Raw genomic sequence first — 17,251 nt, 5'->3', positions numbered from 1 at the left:
ACCTGGCTGGCCTTCCTTGCCCTCCTGGGACCGGCTAGGCATGGTCCAGGGAGGAGGAGGCCTTGGTTTCTCTGTCACTGGTTGGATAATCTAGGTTTTATCCAGTATTGGTGACAGGGACAGGATTTATGTCCTGCGCGTCCCGACCCGAGGGGTCTGGGGTGCCTGTAGGTCAGGGTCCTGCCGGGGGCAGGTCCTGAGGCCTTGGGCAAGCGTGTGGGTAAGGGTTGTCACAACTGGGGGCTCCCCTGGGGGACGTGTATGTGTCCCATAGTAAGCAATTGCTTAAGCTGGAGCTCATGTGACGCAAACCGGAAACCGGTAGTGGTATAAAAAATACCACTACCGGTTGACCCTTATCCAATAGCCATTGGAGTTCCGGGAGTCCTGTTGTTGCTCTGTGCGATCGCCAGGGGGCGATGATATCCCATTGTAAGAAGTTGCTTAAAGCTACGCTATAATAACTATGTTTTTTGAATCTTTTATGATTTTTTTGAAAAATTACATTGAAATGGATGGGATTCTGTAATATTTCAATAATTTATTATTAATAATTGCTACTGTAAAACATATTGGTAATAATCACAGGTGTACAAGAGACCATGGGGCACATTAATATATAGTTGTTGGGTGATAACTATGTTTTTTGGATTTTTTATGATTTTTCTAAATATTACATGTAATATTTCAATAATTTATTATTAATAAATGCTGCTGTAAAACATATTGGTAATCATCACAGGTGTAAAACAGACCATGGGGCACATTAATATATAGTTGTTGGGTGATAACTATGTTTTGGGGATTTTTTATGATTTTTCTAAAGATTACATTGAATTGGATGGGATTCTGTAATATTTCAATAATTTATTATTAATAAATGCTGCTGTAAAACATATTGATAATCATCACAGGTGTAAAATAGACCATGGGGCACATTAATATATAGTTGTTGGGCGATAACTATGTTTTTTGGATTTCTTATGATTTTTCTAAAGATTACATTGAAATGGATGGGATTCTATTATTTCAATAATTTATTATTAATAAATGCTGCTGTAAAGCATATTGATAATCATCACAGGTGTACAAGAGACCATGGGGCACATTAATATATAGCTGTTGGGCGATAACTATGTTTTTTGGATTTTTTATGATTTTTCTAAAGATTACATTGAAATGGATGGGATTCTGTAATATTTCAATAATTTATTATTAATAAATGCTGCTGTAAAACATATTGGTAATCATCACAGGTGTACAAGAGACCATGGGGCACATTAATATATAGTTGTTGGGTGATAACTATGTTTTTGGGATTTTTTATGATTTTTTTAAAGATTACATTGAAATGCATGGGATTCTATAATATTTCAATAATTTATTATTAATAATTGCTGCTGTAAAACATATTGGTAATCATCACAGGTGTACAAGAGACCATGGGGCACATTAATATATAGCTGTTGGGCGATAACTATGTTTTTTGGATTTCTTATGATTTTTCTAAAGATTACATTGAAATGGATGGGATTCTGTAATATTTCAATAATTTATTATTAATAAATGCTGCTGTAAAACATATTGGTAATCATCACAGGTGTACAAGAGACCATGGGGCACATTAATATATAGTTGTTGGGTGATAACTATGTTTTTGGGATTTTTTATGATTTTTTTAAAGATTACATTGAAATGCATGGGATTCTATAATATTTCAATAATTTATTATTAATAATTGCTGCTGTAAAACATATTGGTAATCATCACAGGTGTACAAGAGACCATGGGGCACATTAATATATAGCTGTTGGGCGATAACTATGTTTTTTGGATTTCTTATGATTTTTCTAAAGATTACATTGAAATGGATGGGATTCTGTAATATTTCAATAATTTATTATTAATAAATGCTGCTGTAAAACATATTGGTAATCATCACAGGTGTACAAGAGACCATGGGGCACATTAATATATAGTTGTTGGGTGATAACTATGTTTTTGGGATTTTTTATGATTCTTTTAAAGATTACATTGAAATGGATGGGATTCTGTAATATTTCAATAATTTATTATTAATAAATGCTGCTGTAAAACATATTGGTAATCATCACAGGTGTACAAGAGACCATGGGGCACATTAATATATAGTTGTTGGGTGATAACTATGTTTTTGGGATTTTTTATGATTTTTTTTAAAGATTACATTGAAATGCATGGGATTCTATAATATTTCAATAATTTATTATTAATAATTGCTGCTGTAAAACATATTGGTAATCATCACAGGTGTACAAGAGACCATGGGGCACATTAATATATAGCTGTTTGGCGATAACTATGTTTTTTGGATTTCTTATGATTGTTCTAAAGATTACATTGAAATGGATGGGATTCTGTAATATTTCAATAATTTATTATTAATAAATGCTGCTGTAAAACATATTGGTAATCATCACAGGTGTACAAGAGACCATGGGGCACATGAATATATAGTTGTTGGGTGATAACTATGTTTTTGGGATTTTTTATGATTTTTTTAAAGATTACATTGAAATGCATGGGATTCTATAATATTTCAATAATTTATTATTAATAATTGCTGCTGTAAAACATATTGGTAATCATCACAGGTGTACAAGAGACCATGGGGCACATTAATATATAGTTGTTGGGCGATAACTATGTTTTTTGGATTTGTTATGATTTTTCTAAAGATTACATTGAATAGGATGGGATTCTGTAATATTTCAATAATTTATTATTAATAAATGCTGCTGTAAAACATATTGGTAATCATCACAGGTGCACAAGAGACCATGGGGCACATTAATATATAGCTGTTGGGCGATAACTATGTTTTTGGGATTTTTTATGATTTTTCTAAAGATTACATTGAATAGGAAGGGATTCTGTAATATTTCAATAATTTATCATTAATAAATGCTACTGTAAAACATATTGGTAATCATCACAGGTGCACAAGAGACCATGGGGCACATTAATATATAGTTGTTGGGTGATAACTATGTTTTTGGGATTTTTTATGATTTTTCTAAAGATTACATTGAATTGGATGGGATTCTGTAATATTTCAATAATTTATTATTAATAAATGCTGCTGTAAAACATATTGATAATCATCACAGGTGTAAAATAGACCATGGGGCACATTAATATATAGTTGTTGGGCGATAACTATGTTTTTTGGATTTCTTATGATTTTTCTAAAGATTACATTGAAATGGATGGGATTCTATTATTTCAATAATTTATTATTAATAAATGCTGCTGTAAAGCATATTGATAATCATCACAGGTGTACAAGAGACCATGGGGCACATTAATATATAGGTGTTGGGCGATAACTATGTTTTTTGGATTTCTTATGATTTTTCTAAAGATTACATTGAAATGGATGGGATTCTGTAATATTTCAATAATTTATTATTAATAAATGCTGCTGTAAAACATATTGGTAATCATCACAGGTGTACAAGAGACCATGGGGCACATTAATATATAGTTGTTGGGTGATAACTATGTTTTTGGGATTTTTTATGATTTTTTTAAAGATTACATTGAAATGCATGGGATTCTATAATATTTCAATAATTTATTATTAATAATTGCTGCTGTAAAACATATTGGTAATCATCACAGGTGTACAAGAGACCATGGGGCACATTAATATATAGCTGTTGGGCGATAACTATGTTTTTTGGATTTCTTATGATTTTTCTAAAGATTACATTGAAATGGATGGGATTCTGTAATATTTCAATAATTTATTATTAATAAATGCTGCTGTAAAACATATTGGTAATCATCACAGGTGTACAAGAGACCATGGGGCACATTAATATATAGTTGTTGGGTGATAACTATGTTTTTGGGATTTTTTATGATTTTTTTAAAGATTACATTGAAATGCATGGGATTCTATAATATTTCAATAATTTATTATTAATAATTGCTGCTGTAAAACATATTGGTAATCATCACAGGTGTACAAGAGACCATGGGGCACATTAATATATAGCTGTTGGGCGATAACTATGTTTTTTGGATTTCTTATGATTTTTCTAAAGATTACATTGAAATGGATGGGATTCTGTAATATTTCAATAATTTATTATTAATAAATGCTGCTGTAAAACATATTGGTAATCATCACAGGTGTACAAGAGACCATGGGGCACATTAATATATAGTTGTTGGGTGATAACTATGTTTTTGGGATTTTTTATGATTCTTTTAAAGATTACATTGAAATGGATGGGATTCTGTAATATTTCAATAATTTATTATTAATAAATGCTGCTGTAAAACATATTGGTAATCATCACAGGTGTACAAGAGACCATGGGGCACATTAATATATAGTTGTTGGGTGATAACTATGTTTTTGGGATTTTTTATGATTTTTTTTAAAGATTACATTGAAATGCATGGGATTCTATAATATTTCAATAATTTATTATTAATAATTGCTGCTGTAAAACATATTGGTAATCATCACAGGTGTACAAGAGACCATGGGGCACATTAATATATAGCTGTTTGGCGATAACTATGTTTTTTGGATTTCTTATGATTGTTCTAAAGATTACATTGAAATGGATGGGATTCTGTAATATTTCAATAATTTATTATTAATAAATGCTGCTGTAAAACATATTGGTAATCATCACAGGTGTACAAGAGACCATGGGGCACATGAATATATAGTTGTTGGGTGATAACTATGTTTTTGGGATTTTTTATGATTTTTTTAAAGATTACATTGAAATGCATGGGATTCTATAATATTTCAATAATTTATTATTAATAATTGCTGCTGTAAAACATATTGGTAATCATCACAGGTGTACAAGAGACCATGGGGCACATTAATATATAGTTGTTGGGCGATAACTATGTTTTTTGGATTTGTTATGATTTTTCTAAAGATTACATTGAATAGGATGGGATTCTGTAATATTTCAATAATTTATTATTAATAAATGCTGCTGTAAAACATATTGGTAATCATCACAGGTGCACAAGAGACCATGGGGCACATTAATATATAGCTGTTGGGCGATAACTATGTTTTTGGGATTTTTTATGATTTTTCTAAAGATTACATTGAATAGGAAGGGATTCTGTAATATTTCAATAATTTATCATTAATAAATGCTACTGTAAAACATATTGGTAATCATCACAGGTGCACAAGAGACCATGGGGCACATTAATATATAGTTGTTGGGTGATAACTATGTTTTTTGGATTTTTTATGATTTTTTTAAAGATTACATTGAAATGCATGGGATTCTATAATATTTCAATAATTTATTATTAATAATTGCTGCTGTAAAACATATTGGTAATCATCACAGGTGTACAAGAGACCATGGGGCACATTAATATATAGCTGTTTGGCGATAACTATGTTTTTTGGATTTCTTATGATTTTTCTAAAGATTACATTGAAATGGATGGGATTCTGTAATATTTCAATAATTTATTATTAATAAATGCTGCTGTAAAACATATTGGTAATAATCACAGGTACACAGGAGACCATGGGGCACATTAATATATAGTTGTTGGGTGATAACTATGTTTTGTGGATTTTTTATGATTTTTTTAAAGATTACATTGAAATGCATGGGATTCTATAATATTTCAATAATTTATTATTAATAATTTCTGCTGTAAAACATATTGGTAATCATCACAGGTGTACAAGAGACCATGGGGCACATTAATATATAGTTGTTGGGTGATAACTATGTTTTTGGGATTTTTTATGATTTTTTTTAAAGATTACATTGAAATGCATGGGATTCTATAATATTTCAATAATTTATTATTAATAATTGCTGCTGTAAAACATATTGGTAATCATCACAGGTGTACAAGAGACCATGGGGCACATTAATATATAGTTGTTGGGCGATAACTATGTTTTTTGGATTTGTTATGATTTTTCTAAAGATTACATTGAATAGGATGGGATTCTGTAATATTTCAATAATTTATTATTAATAAATGCTGCTGTAAAACATATTGGTAATCATCACAGGTGCACAAGAGACCATGGGGCACATTAATATATAGCTGTTGGGCGATAACTATGTTTTTGGGATTTTTTATGATTTTTCTAAAGATTACATTGAATAGGAAGGGATTCTGTAATATTTCAATAATTTATCATTAATAAATGCTACTGTAAAACATATTGGTAATCATCACAGGTGCACAAGAGACCATGGGGCACATTAATATATAGTTGTTGGGTGATAACTATGTTTTTTGGATTTTTTATGATTTTTTTAAAGATTACATTGAAATGCATGGGATTCTATAATATTTCAATAATTTATTATTAATAATTGCTGCTGTAAAACATATTGGTAATCATCACAGGTGTACAAGAGACCATGGGGCACATTAATATATAGCTGTTGGGCGATAACTATGTTTTTTGGATTTCTTATGATTTTTCTAAAGATTACATTGAAATGGATGGGATTCTGTAATATTTCAATAATTTATTATTAATAAATGCTGCTGTAAAACATATTGGTAATAATCACAGGTACACAAGAGACCATGGGGCACATTAATATATAGTTGTTGTGTGATAACTATGTTTTGTGGATTTTTTATGATTTTTTTAAAGATTACATTGAAATGCATGGGATTCTATAATATTTCAATAATTTATTATTAATAATTGCTGCTGTAAAACATATTGGTAATCATCACAGGTGTACAAGAGACCATGGGGCACATTAATATATAGCTGTTGGGCGATAACTATGTTTTTGGGATTTCTTATGATTTTTCTAAAGATTACATTGAAATGGATGGGATTCTGTAATATTTCAATAATTTATTATTAATAAATGCTGCTGTAAAACATATTGGTAATCATCACAGGTGTACAAGAGACCATGGGGCACATTAATATATAGTTGTTGGGCGATAACTATGTTTTTTGGATTTGTTATGATTTTTCTAAAGATTACATTGAATAGGATGGGATTCTGTAATATTTCAATAATTTATTATTAATAAATGCTGCTGTAAAACATATTGGTAATCATCACAGGTGCACAAGAGACCATGGGGCACATTAATATATAGTTGTTGGGTGATAACTATGTTTTGTGGATTTTTTATGATTTTTTTAAAGATTACATTGAAATGCATGGGATTCTATAATATTTCAATAATTTATTATTAATAATTTCTGCTGTAAAACATATTGGTAATCATCACAGGTGTACAAGAGACCATGGGGCACATTAATATATAGTTGTTGGGTGATAACTATGTTTTTGGGATTTTTTATGATTTTTTTTAAAGATTACATTGAAATGCATGGGATTCTATAATATTTCAATAATTTATTATTAATAATTGCTGCTGTAAAACATATTGGTAATCATCACAGGTGTACAAGAGACCATGGGGCACATTAATATATAGTTGTTGGGTGATAACTATGTTTTTGGGATTTTTTATGATTTTTTTAAAGATTACATTGAAATGCATGGGATTCTATAATATTTCAATAATTTATTATTAATAATTACTGCTGTAAAACATATTGGTAATCATCACAGGTGTACAAGAGACCATGGGGCACATTAATATATAGCTGTTGGGCGATAACTATGTTTTTTGGATTTCTTATGATTTTTCTAAAGATTACATTGAAATGGATGGGATTCTGTAATATTTCAATAATTTATTATTAATAAATGCTGCTGTAAAACATATTGGTAATCATCACAGGTGTACAAGAGACCATGGGGCACATTAATATATAGTTGTTGGGTGATAACTATGTTTTTGGGATTTTTTATGATTTTTCTAAAGATTACATTGAATAGGATGGGATTCTGTAATATTTCAATAATTTATTATTAATAAATGCTGCTGTAAAACATATTAGTAATCATCACAGGTGCACAAGAGACCATGGGGCACATTAATATATAGTTGTTGGGCGATAACTATGTTTTTGGGATTTTTTAAGATTTTTTTTAAAGATTACATTGAAATGCATGGGATTCTATAATATTTCAATAATTTATTATTAATAATTGCTGCTGTAAAACATATTGGTAATCATCACAGGTGTACAAGAGACCATGGGGCACATTAATATATAGCTGTTGGGTGATAACTATGTTTTTGGGATTTCTTATGATTTTTCTAAAGATTACATTGAAATGGATGGGATTCTGTAATATTTCAATAATTTATTATTAATAAATGCTGCTGTAAAACATATTGGTAATCATCACAGGTGTACAAGAGACCATGGGGCACATTAATATATAGTTGTTGGGCGATAACTATGTTTTTTGGATTTGTTATGATTTTTCTAAAGATTACATTGAATAGGATGGGATTCTGTAATATTTCAATAATTTATTATTAATAAATGCTGCTGTAAAACATATTGGTAATCATCACAGGTGCACAAGAGACCATGGGGCACATTAATATATAGTTGTTGGGTTGATAACTATGTTTTGGGGATTTTTTAATGATTTTTCTAAAGATTACATTGAAATGGATGGGATTCTGTAATATTTCCATAATTTATTATTAATAAGTGCTGCTGTAAAACATATTGATAATCATTACAGCTTTACAAGAGACCATGGGGCACATTAATATATAGTTGTTGAGTGATAACTATGTTCTTTGAAGTTTTTATGATTTTTTGAAAAATTACATTGAAATGGTTGGGATTCTGTAATATTTCAATAATTTATTATTAATAATTGCTACTGTAAAACATATTGTTAATCATCACAGGTGTACACGAGACCATGGGGCACATTAATATATAGTTGTTGGGTGATAACTATGTTCTTTGATGTTTTTATGTTTTTTTGAAAAATGACATTGAAATGGATGGGAATTCTGTAATATTTCAATAATTTATTATTAATAAATGCTGCTGTAAAACATATTGGTAATCATCACAGGTACACAAGAGACCATGGGGCACATTAATATATAGTTGTTGTGTGATAACTATGTTTTGTGGATTTTTTATGATTTTTTTAAAGATTACATTGAAATGCATGGGATTCTATAATATTTCAATAATTTATTATTAATAATTGCTGCTGTAAAACATATTGGTAATCATCACAGGTGTACAAGAGACCATGGGGCACATTAATATATAGCTGTTGGGCGATAACTATGTTTTTGGGATTTCTTATGATTTTTCTAAAGATTACATTGAAATGGATGGGATTCTGTAATATTTCAATAATTTATTATTAATAAATGCTGCTGTAAAACATATTGGTAATCATCACAGGTGTACAAGAGACCATGGGGCACATTAATATATAGTTGTTGGGCGATAACTATGTTTTTTGGATTTGTTATGATTTTTCTAAAGATTACATTGAATAGGATGGGATTCTGTAATATTTCAATAATTTATTATTAATAAATGCTGCTGTAAAACATATTGGTAATCATCACAGGTGCACAAGAGACCATGGGGCACATTAATATATAGTTGTTGGGTGATAACTATGTTTTGTGGATTTTTTATGATTTTTTTAAAGATTACATTGAAATGCATGGGATTCTATAATATTTCAATAATTTATTATTAATAATTTCTGCTGTAAAACATATTGGTAATCATCACAGGTGTACAAGAGACCATGGGGCACATTAATATATAGTTGTTGGGTGATAACTATGTTTTTGGGATTTTTTATGATTTTTTTTAAAGATTACATTGAAATGCATGGGATTCTATAATATTTCAATAATTTATTATTAATAATTGCTGCTGTAAAACATATTGGTAATCATCACAGGTGTACAAGAGACCATGGGGCACATTAATATATAGTTGTTGGGTGATAACTATGTTTTTGGGATTTTTTATGATTTTTTTAAAGATTACATTGAAATGCATGGGATTCTATAATATTTCAATAATTTATTATTAATAATTACTGCTGTAAAACATATTGGTAATCATCACAGGTGTACAAGAGACCATGGGGCACATTAATATATAGCTGTTGGGCGATAACTATGTTTTTTGGATTTCTTATGATTTTTCTAAAGATTACATTGAAATGGATGGGATTCTGTAATATTTCAATAATTTATTATTAATAAATGCTGCTGTAAAACATATTGGTAATCATCACAGGTGTACAAGAGACCATGGGGCACATTAATATATAGTTGTTGGGTGATAACTATGTTTTTGGGATTTTTTATGATTTTTCTAAAGATTACATTGAATAGGATGGGATTCTGTAATATTTCAATAATTTATTATTAATAAATGCTGCTGTAAAACATATTAGTAATCATCACAGGTGCACAAGAGACCATGGGGCACATTAATATATAGTTGTTGGGCGATAACTATGTTTTTGGGATTTTTTAAGATTTTTTTTAAAGATTACATTGAAATGCATGGGATTCTATAATATTTCAATAATTTATTATTAATAATTGCTGCTGTAAAACATATTGGTAATCATCACAGGTGTACAAGAGACCATGGGGCACATTAATATATAGCTGTTGGGCGATAACTATGTTTTTGGGATTTCTTATGATTTTTCTAAAGATTACATTGAAATGGATGGGATTCTGTAATATTTCAATAATTTATTATTAATAAATGCTGCTGTAAAACATATTGGTAATCATCACAGGTGTACAAGAGACCATGGGGCACATTAATATATAGTTGTTGGGCGATAACTATGTTTTTTGGATTTGTTATGATTTTTCTAAAGATTACATTGAATAGGATGGGATTCTGTAATATTTCAATAATTTATTATTAATAAATGCTGCTGTAAAACATATTGGTAATCATCACAGGTGCACAAGAGACCATGGGGCACATTAATATATAGTTGTTGGGTTGATAACTATGTTTTGGGGATTTTTTAATGATTTTTCTAAAGATTACATTGAAATGGATGGGATTCTGTAATATTTCCATAATTTATTATTAATAAGTGCTGCTGTAAAACATATTGATAATCATTACAGCTTTACAAGAGACCATGGGGCACATTAATATATAGTTGTTGAGTGATAACTATGTTCTTTGAAGTTTTTATGATTTTTTGAAAAATTACATTGAAATGGATGGGATTCTGTAATATTTCAATAATTTATTATTAATAATTGCTACTGTAAAACATATTGTTAATCATCACAGGTGTACACGAGACCATGGGGCACATTAATATATAGTTGTTGGGTGATAACTATGTTCTTTGAAGTTTTTATGTTTTTTTGAAAAATGACATTGAAATGGATGGGAATTCTGTAATATTTCAATAATTTATTATTAATAAATGCTGCTGTAAAACATATTGGTAATCATCACAGGTACACAAGAGACCATGGGGCACATTAATATATAGTTGTTGGGCGATAACTATGTTTTTTGGATTTTTTTATGATTTTTCTAAAGATTACATTGAATTGGATGGAATTCTGTAATATTTAAATAATTTATTATTAATAATTGCTGGTGTAAAACATATTGGTAATCATCACAGGTGCACAAGAGACCATGGGGCACATTCATATATAGTTGTTGGGTGATAACTATGTTTTCTGATTTTTTTATGATTTTTCTAAAGATTACATTGAAATGGATGGGATTCTGTAATATTTCAATAATTTATTATTAATAATTGCTGCTGTAAAACATATTGATAATCATCACAGGTGTACAAGAGACCATGGGGCACATTAATATATAGTTGTTGGGCGATAACTATGTTTTTTGGATTTCTTATGATTTTTCTAAAGATTACATTGAATAGGATGGGATTCTGTAATATTTCAATAATTTATTATTAATAAATGCTGCTGTAAAACATATTGGTAATCATCACAGGTACACAAGAGACCATGGGGCACATTAATATATAGTTGTTGGGTGATAACTATGTTTTGGGGATTTTTTATGATTTTTTTAAAGATTACATTGAAATGCATGGGATTCTATAATATTTCAATAATTTATTATTAATAATTGCTGCTGTAAAACATATTGGTAATCATCACAGGTGCACAAGAGACCATGGGGCACATTAATATATAGTTGTTGGGTGATAACTATGTTTTCTGATTTTTTTATGATTTTTCTAAAGATTACATTGAAATGGATGGGATTCTGTAATATTTCAATAATTTATTATTAATAATTGCTGCTGTAAAACATATTGATAATCATCGCAGGTGTACAAGAGACCATGGGGCACATTAATATATAGTTGTTGGGCGATAACTATGTTTTTGGGATTTTTTATGATTTTTTTAAAGAATACATTGAAATGCATGGGATTCTATAATATTTCAATAATTTATTATTAATAATTGCTGCTGTAAAACATATTGGTAATCATCACAGGTGTACAAGAGACCATGGGGCACATTAATATATAGTTGTTGGGTGATAACTATGTTTTTTGGATTTTTAAAGATTATTTGAAAAATTACATTGAAATGCATGGGATTCTATAATATTTCAATAATTTATTATTAATAATTGCTGCTGTAAAACATATTGGTAATCATCACAGGTGCACAAGTGACCATGGGGCACATTAATATATAGTTGTTGGGTGATAACTATGTTTTCTGATTTTTTTTATGATTTTTCTAAAGATTACATTGAAATGGATGGGATTCTATAATATTTCAATAATTTATTATTAATAATTGCTGCTGTAAAACATATTGATAATCATCACAGGTGTACAAGAGACCATGGGGCACATTAATATATAGTTGTTGGGTGATAACTATGTTCTTTGAAGTTTTTATGATTTTTTGGAAAATTACATTGAAAAGGATGGGATTCTGTAATATTTCAATATTTTATTATTAATAATTGCTACTCTAAAACATATTGGTAATCATCAGAGGTGTACAGGAGACCATGGGGCACATTAACATATAGTTGTTGGGTGATAACTATGTTCTTTGAAGTTTTTATGATTTTTTGAAAAATTACATTGAAATGGATGGGATTCTGTAATATCTCAATAATTTATTATTAATAATTGCTGCTGTAAAACATATTGATAATCATCACAGGTGTACAGGAGACCATGGGGCACATTAATATATAGTTGGTGGGTGATAACTATGTTTCTTGATTTTTTTAATGATTTTTTTAAAAATTACATTGAAATGGATGGGATTCTGTAATATTTCAATATTTTATTAGTAATAATTGCTACAGTAAAACATATTTATAATCATCCATGGTATGCAGGAGACCATGGGGCACATTAACATTTAGTCGTTGTGTGATAACTATGTTTTTCTGAATGATTTTCCTAAAATGTACATTGAAATAGATGGGATTCTGTAATATTTAAATATTTTATTATTAATAATCGGTGCAGTAAAACATATTGGTAACAATTACATATTGTAAAGGAGACACTTGGGCACAATAATATTTAGTTGCTGGTTGATAACTGTTTTTAGAATTTTCTATGATTTTCCAAAAATTACATTGAATTTGATGGGATTCTGTAATATTTCAATATTTTATTATTAATAATCGGTACAGTAAAATATATTGGTAATATTCACATATTGTAAAGGACACACATGGGCACAATAACATTTAGTTGCTGGGTGATAACTATGTTTTTAGATTTTTTTATGATTTTCCAAACAATTACATTGAACTGTACTGGATTCTGTAATATTTCAATATTTTATTATTAATAATTTGTGCAGTAAAACATTTCGGTAATAATTATAGACGAGAACATTAGACACAAACAATGTTTTTAGATTGTTTTATTACATTTTTACATGTATATATTGAAGTAACTGGGATTTACGATTTCATTGAACGCACCATCAGTTCGCCTAACCGTAAAAAGCCACGTTGCTGCGCAATCATTTTTGAAGCACGGCTAGTGCGACTGACTCTTTCTGAAGAGCGGCCAGCGTGACTGCAGTTCCATTTGGTTCCATTTGTACACTCTCAGAGTTAAATTGACATAGATTTTACAATATAAATTGCGGTCCAAGTGATAGAAATGCCATTAAATGGGGGTCCGTAGCCTAATGCATGTCAAACTGGGGGTCCTTGAAATTAAAATGGTTGAGAATCACTGCTAGAGCCGTACAAAATCTTCTCTTATGGGGGTCCCTGGCATATCTTTTGAAATGGGGGTCCGCGGTCTAATAAGTGTCTATTTGGGGGTCCTTGGCACGAAAAGGTTTGAGAACCGCTGACTTAGACAGATGTTCAGTTTAATGCCAATCTGCCTACTTTGTAGCATTTGGGCTCTAGTTTTCATGGCTCTATAGTTTTCATGCTGTACTCACTGGTGGAAGTTGGGTATTCTCATGGCACCCAGTTCTGTGTACCAGCCTTCCTCTTCATTCCTGTAGGTGTGCACTCGTCCTCCAACTCGGTTACTGGCCTCCACTATGGTTACCTTCAGTGTTCAATTTGTAAAAAATGTATTGAGTTACTTTTCATCTCCTCAGCCACTTTAGCTCTACAGTATATACTTTTTGACATAACAAATAGCAAAACATCGCTGAACTGTAACAGTACATGCAAGCTTGTAAATCTGATTTTTTCAATATTTGTATTTATTTATATAAAAATGTAAATATAATTGACAGATTTTGTCTAAAATAGATACACCAGCAGGGTTACAGCATGCGATTAACATTCTTTTTTATTAAACTGTTAAATTGTTATATTTTGAAACATAAATAACAAACATATCAGTCTACGTTTCCCAAAAGGAAATAAATGTATTGAATTCAGTCTGACCAGAAGCAGGGATAAAACTTAACCCCACTGGACATAAAGATGACTGAACAGAGGCGGGGTACCAAAATCAGAGGAATGGATTTAAAAAAAAAATCGAGGTAGTTTTCTATTTTCTGAGTATGTAGTACTTACTATCCATTTCTTATGGGTACTTTGCTAGTAACTATATTTGATCATCATCTGCTTCCCAGGGAAAATACCAGGTAATAATATAGGGGACTGTTAAGATCTTGTATTTTCTGAATGTTTAACCACTTAAGGTTAAACATATACTTCAGTTGAACAGGGACCCCCAGGGGTCTATACTTGATACCCTCCTTTTTTTATGTACACCATTATATGCCAAAAATAGCTGATTTACAAGTCATCAACCTGTGACGGGAGTTGTCCCTAGTGAAAGATTAGCTATTTCTAAAATAAATGAATATGAAAATATAGGTATTTTTAATTTTAGTTATAGAGGGCAATTATAATGTGTTAAGTTATATTTGTCTCATTAGCCAGGGATCATTTAAAATATATATCACCTTGTGCCCAGCATCCTCCAGTAGGCTAGCAGCCGTCAGTCCGGCCATTCCAGCCCCAACGATGACAACGTGTCGAGGTGTGGTGGCGCGGGGCAGACCTTCCTCTGCTATCTTCAGCAGCTGGATGTAGTCTTTGTCCTGAAGGCAGTCAGTCAGGTTCTCCTTTAGATTGGAGACTGCGTTGCACTGGTTGGATGTGAACACTAGCACCGCCAGAGGAACTGATGTACACAGAACCATACAAATTAGTATCAACAGTATTATGTTGTACCTTCATAACAAACACAGCAGTTGTGTCATTTAAAATGAAACAATGTTTTGTAACATATACGTAGCAGTGTTCTTTAACATTTAGCAATTTAACATTGTTTTGAACAGTGTTTGATAACACTTTCTCATAAGATACCCGTAATTAACGCTTAATTTAGGATTACTTAATACGTTATTTAAGCATTAATTAAGTATTAATTCATCAAATTTGTGTCGTTGAGCAACACACTGAAACGTTAATCAGTTTGAGATACTGTACACTCACATAAACTCCACTGTGTCATACATGGAGCCATCTTTCTCATAGACCCTTCTTTTCTCATAGGTCTTCTTTTCTTTCCTGCTGTCATAAGAAACAGAAAACATAACATAAAATGTGCACCTACACTGTAGGTTACAGGATAGCACGTCAACCACATAATTGCAACGTCTCCAGAGGTGAGAAACCCTGGAAGGGCTTATAGGAGGACCTCATCTTTTCTTTACATTACATTACATATTTTATTAACACAAAACGAAAAAAGAATAACAAATACAAAAACAAATAGGAGCATGTTTAAAAAGGCACTTTGCCACTTTGAAGTGGAGCTAAAGAATCAGGTGTAATAATGTTACTCAAAAGAGAACAGGAAGTGATGCTGTGAGCAGAAAAACCCACACCAGACAGTTTCAGATGCTGTGGTTTGTGTTTGTTAAGTTGAAACAAGTTCATGTCTGCATTTCTATGCAAATAATGTTTAATATACAGAATGAGTCAAATTTACTTATGGTCATACAAGTCTCTTTACACTCTAAAATACTGAGCGTTCATTTAAATCAACACACATTCATTACAGTTATGATGGTTTTATTCTCCTGCAAGGGTAACATTTGCTGTAACATCTTATGAATGAGACATGTTTTATAAATACATAAATATGGAAAGGCCAATGGCCAATGACATGACATGGAAGAAAGGTAATACAGTGAGACCCATCATCTTCAAGGAAGATGATGGGTCTCATTTTGTATCATTTTCTGATGGATCTAAAGTGTACCATTTTCCATTTGTATGTTGATATGGTTCAAATTGGCTGTGCCTCTGGGAGCCATATTGTTTTAGTTTAACAGTTTAACATTTCTTTGTGTGTGTGTCTGTGTGTGTGTGTGTGTGTGTGTGTGTGTGTGTGTGTGTGTGTGTGTGTGTGTGTGTGTGTGTGTGTGTGTGTGTGTGTGTGTGTGTGTGTGTGTGTGTGTGTGTGTGCGTGCGCGTGCGCGTGCGTGCGTGCGTGCGTGCGTGCGTAAATAATGGAAAGATTTCTTACCCTTTGCATGGAAGACAAGGGTCTTAGAGATGTGACATGGAAGCAGAATCCTTGTGCTTTATAAACTTTCAGTTCACATGATGTCATCTGTCAGCCACACCTCAATGTCATTTAAGTTTAGTCATTCAGGGTTTTTTCAAACTTTGCTGGGAATGTATTGAAGTCACATTCTGAGGTCAGTTGCCTTGTGATCAACTCAAAGCGAGTGAAGAAAAAGTTTGTCCTTGCTTAAGTAGCAAGCTGTATAGGGAAGTTTGAGAATAATGAAAGTAAATACTGGGAAGATACTGGGATAT

At 30.8% G+C, this 17,251-nt stretch overlaps 1 protein-coding gene across 1 annotated transcript in view; it reads right to left on the bottom strand.

Moving 5' to 3' along the window:
• The window catches only part of LOC311035196 (L-amino-acid oxidase-like), a gene marked incomplete at its 5' end in the record, with an annotated part of 35,120 nt that extends 19,173 nt beyond the window's left edge, over positions 1 to 15,947 (bottom strand). Inside the window, 3 exons of the mRNA XM_084043275.1 lie at positions 14,395 to 14,507; positions 15,382 to 15,602; positions 15,938 to 15,947. Coding sequence (XP_083899401.1) covers positions 14,395 to 14,507; positions 15,382 to 15,602; positions 15,938 to 15,947 — 344 coding nt within the window. The remainder of the gene's footprint in view (positions 1 to 14,394; positions 14,508 to 15,381; positions 15,603 to 15,937) is intronic.
• Positions 15,948 to 17,251: the final 1,304 nt, after the last annotated feature.

Source organism: Gymnoscopelus microlampas (genome assembly GCF_963454915.1).
Source record: "Gymnoscopelus microlampas genome assembly, chromosome: 19".
NCBI lineage: Eukaryota > Metazoa > Chordata > Actinopteri > Myctophiformes > Myctophidae > Gymnoscopelus > Gymnoscopelus microlampas.
The sequence above is the reverse complement of the archived record's forward strand: the minus strand, read 5'-3'. Positions and strand labels throughout refer to the sequence as shown.